The 2,865-nt window shown below is 44.2% G+C and overlaps 1 protein-coding gene across 1 annotated transcript; it reads right to left on the minus strand.

Moving 5' to 3' along the window:
• Positions 1 to 1,576: 1,576 nt before the first annotated feature.
• Positions 1,577 to 2,107, minus strand: LOC311233969 (ubiquitin-conjugating enzyme E2Q-like protein 1; the record flags this gene model as incomplete). Its single annotated transcript, XM_084321038.1, has 1 exon — positions 1,577 to 2,107. The coding sequence occupies exon 1, from the start codon at positions 2,060 to 2,062 to the stop codon at positions 1,577 to 1,579; it is 486 nt and encodes a 161-aa protein (XP_084177164.1). The 5' UTR covers positions 2,063 to 2,107.
• Positions 2,108 to 2,865: the final 758 nt, after the last annotated feature.

Below are 2,865 nucleotides of genomic sequence, written 5' to 3' on the forward strand. Positions count from 1 at the left end.
TGCCCCAGCGACGTTTCAGCGGCTAGTGAACAAGGTCCTGGCCGGGGTAGCGTTCTGTGAGGCATTGGTGTTGGTTTGCACATAGGTTGCGGGCCTTTGAGCCAGGGTCGTAACACAAGTTTTTGTAAAGGCCTGAATATTTTTGGCCGTTTCTTTTTATTTTCTATTGTGATATTCCCGGTTATTGAAATAGACAGATTGTCCACACTTGTTATTGTTATCTCATCTACGCTTCTAGTTGCTGCTAACAAAGTTTCACCAAGGTGAACTTGCTTTATATTTGCCATTCTCACTTTCAACCACTCCTGTAATATTACCGTTTGGAAAAACAAGCTTCTCTGTGTTCACTTTATCTATCAACTAGGGTTAACTTTACCCACACTTCCACTTTTTACCGGTGTAGACAGGAATTGGTAACTTTCTTATCTTTCATACTACACCCCCTAGGCTCTTGTTAGCCGCTTTTCCTCAGTTGGTGTCGGAATCGTCAGAACCTCGTCTGTCCTCGCCGAGCACCTGTCGAGAAAGAAAGAAAAACACACGCACTTAATACGGTATTTCCCTTTTTATTCCATCAACATTTTACTCATGGAATGTCGGGTGTCTCTATACTAATTGAACTTAGAGAGATGGTGCGATTTATTTAAACATAACACGGCCTTAGCTTCGTTTTGTCCGTTGTCCAATCGGAAAACTGGGTGTTCCAATCACTTGTCGTGTAATCCTCACACGAATCTCAGAGGAACACAAATTTGCATAATTCTCGCCGTCCTGTTCTGGTACGCTGTTGGTCCTCCTTAGAACAATCAGAATTAGTATCACACAGCCTATCATTTCTAAACCTGACTAACTGCGACCTTAAATGTAACAATTTTCTTTTGTTTGTTTGCTTTTAAATCCTACTATGGGAAATAAAAAATGTACTTCTCCCTACATTACAATCAACATTTACATTTTAACATTTCATCACATACTTCATACAACATAATTTTCATAATTCATAAACACTTCTCCCCCTCTAACACCAATCTTGGTGTTAACCTCTTCTGCCACCATCTACAGAGGAAAAAAATAAATGTTCAGCGGTTTATACCACTGAACTCCCCGATCTTAATGTAGTGCCCAGCTGCCCATGTCATAAACCACAGACGCCAGCACCACACTTCAGTAAAATTCCTACAGACCCTCAACTCCTCAAAGGCCTGTCATCTCTCAGCCTAAAGCACCTCCTCTCTCAAGGAATATCATGATCAACGTCCAACCATACTCGTACCTAGACAGGCCAGTGCCCATACGGTACCCACACTCACATTCATAATAACAACACTTCTATCCTAAGAAACACATCTATCCAAAGAAAACACACACACGCCCAGTGAGACTAGTCTCACCAACCCAATCCAACACAAAAAATATTAATTCTAATTCCTATCGTATTTGCCATTTCTTTTTTCTATTTTTATATATTTTCTCGCTTCACCATTACCATGCCGGGTGGAAAAAGGGGGGGGGGGGCACTGAAACGGGAATTACAACCCATAATAGGAGGGGGGGGGGGGGGAGCAGGGGGCGTCTCTCAGCCTTCGGACACTGGCGGGGAAATCCAGCCGTACTTCTCGTGGGTCTTTACCAGGGACTTAAAGGCGGCCTCCGCTTGCTTGCAGCTGAAGGCCTTCTTGGTCTTCCCAACCTTCCTGCAGATGCGACTCTGTCCTTTTACGAGGCTTACGGTAAACTGCCTCATAATGGCGTCCACGGTGTAGGCGCTGGACCACCCACGCGGGGTCAACAGCTCCATGCATATGGCCCCACTGTCCAACACGTAGCCATTCTCCAGCCGCGGGGTGAGCACCCGCATGAAAGGCGGAGAGAATGGGAAATTATCGGGGAAAGAGACATTCAACAGTATGAACTCGGTGTTCGTTTCCTTCATGTCCTGCCATAACGCAGAGTCCACGTCTACCTGGTGCAACTTGACATTCCAGTCGAAGAGGTTGTCCTCGACCAGCTCCACCATTATAAAGTTGTCACCTAGCCGCCGGATTCCCTGGAGCTCTTTCATGAGTCTCCGCGTCCGGACTTGGGTGCAGTGTTGCCAGTGAGGCGCTGGTGGCAACGCAGAGGACGCACTGGTCTCCTTCACCCTGGCGATCATACCTCCTCCTGCCATTTGTTGTTTCTCCTTCGCACCTTTCACCATCTTTTACTGGCCAAATCAGTTGTATAATAGTCAATTTCGGCGATTTGTTCCTATATATTTCACATAATGACACTTTAGGCAACATTACTCAACTATAGTATTAATGAGACAACTACAGTATGTAAGTAGTATACCTATTACTATTATTCTCCATTCCAGTCGATCCTAATGAACATGATCATATTACGGTGCGCTCACTGCGTTCGAGAGAGGGAGAGAAAGAGAGAGTAGGAAAGGGTATAGGGAGGGAGGGAGAGGGGGGGGGCCTTCTGAATGAATACAAATACTTTTAACCCTACTATGCAATCAGAATTAGAATCAATAAGCAGATCTCTCAGTATTACCTGGTCCAGTAAATAAACAGGGCTTAAACATTACATCAGCCTGCGCTGCACAATCCTAACTCAAGTTGAACACTACTTAGATGTGACAAATGGTTCCTGCATGTGGTTCCTAAAAGTTAACACTACACTTCTATGCCTTACTGTAAAGGCATTTATCAAAAAGACTCTAGCCTGGAAGTCTGTTCTAACGGAAGGGAAAAGAAAAAAGGGAAGAGGGAAAGAGTGAGAGAAAGAGAGAGAGAGAGAGTGTGAAAAGAGCTCATTATTATTGTAAATTACCATACTTAACTTAGGCCAATGTACAACATTACCATTATAACA

Source organism: Notolepis coatsorum (genome assembly GCF_963971535.1).
Source record: "Notolepis coatsorum genome assembly, chromosome: 9".
In the NCBI taxonomy this organism is placed as follows: Eukaryota; Metazoa; Chordata; class Actinopteri; order Aulopiformes; family Paralepididae; genus Notolepis; species Notolepis coatsorum.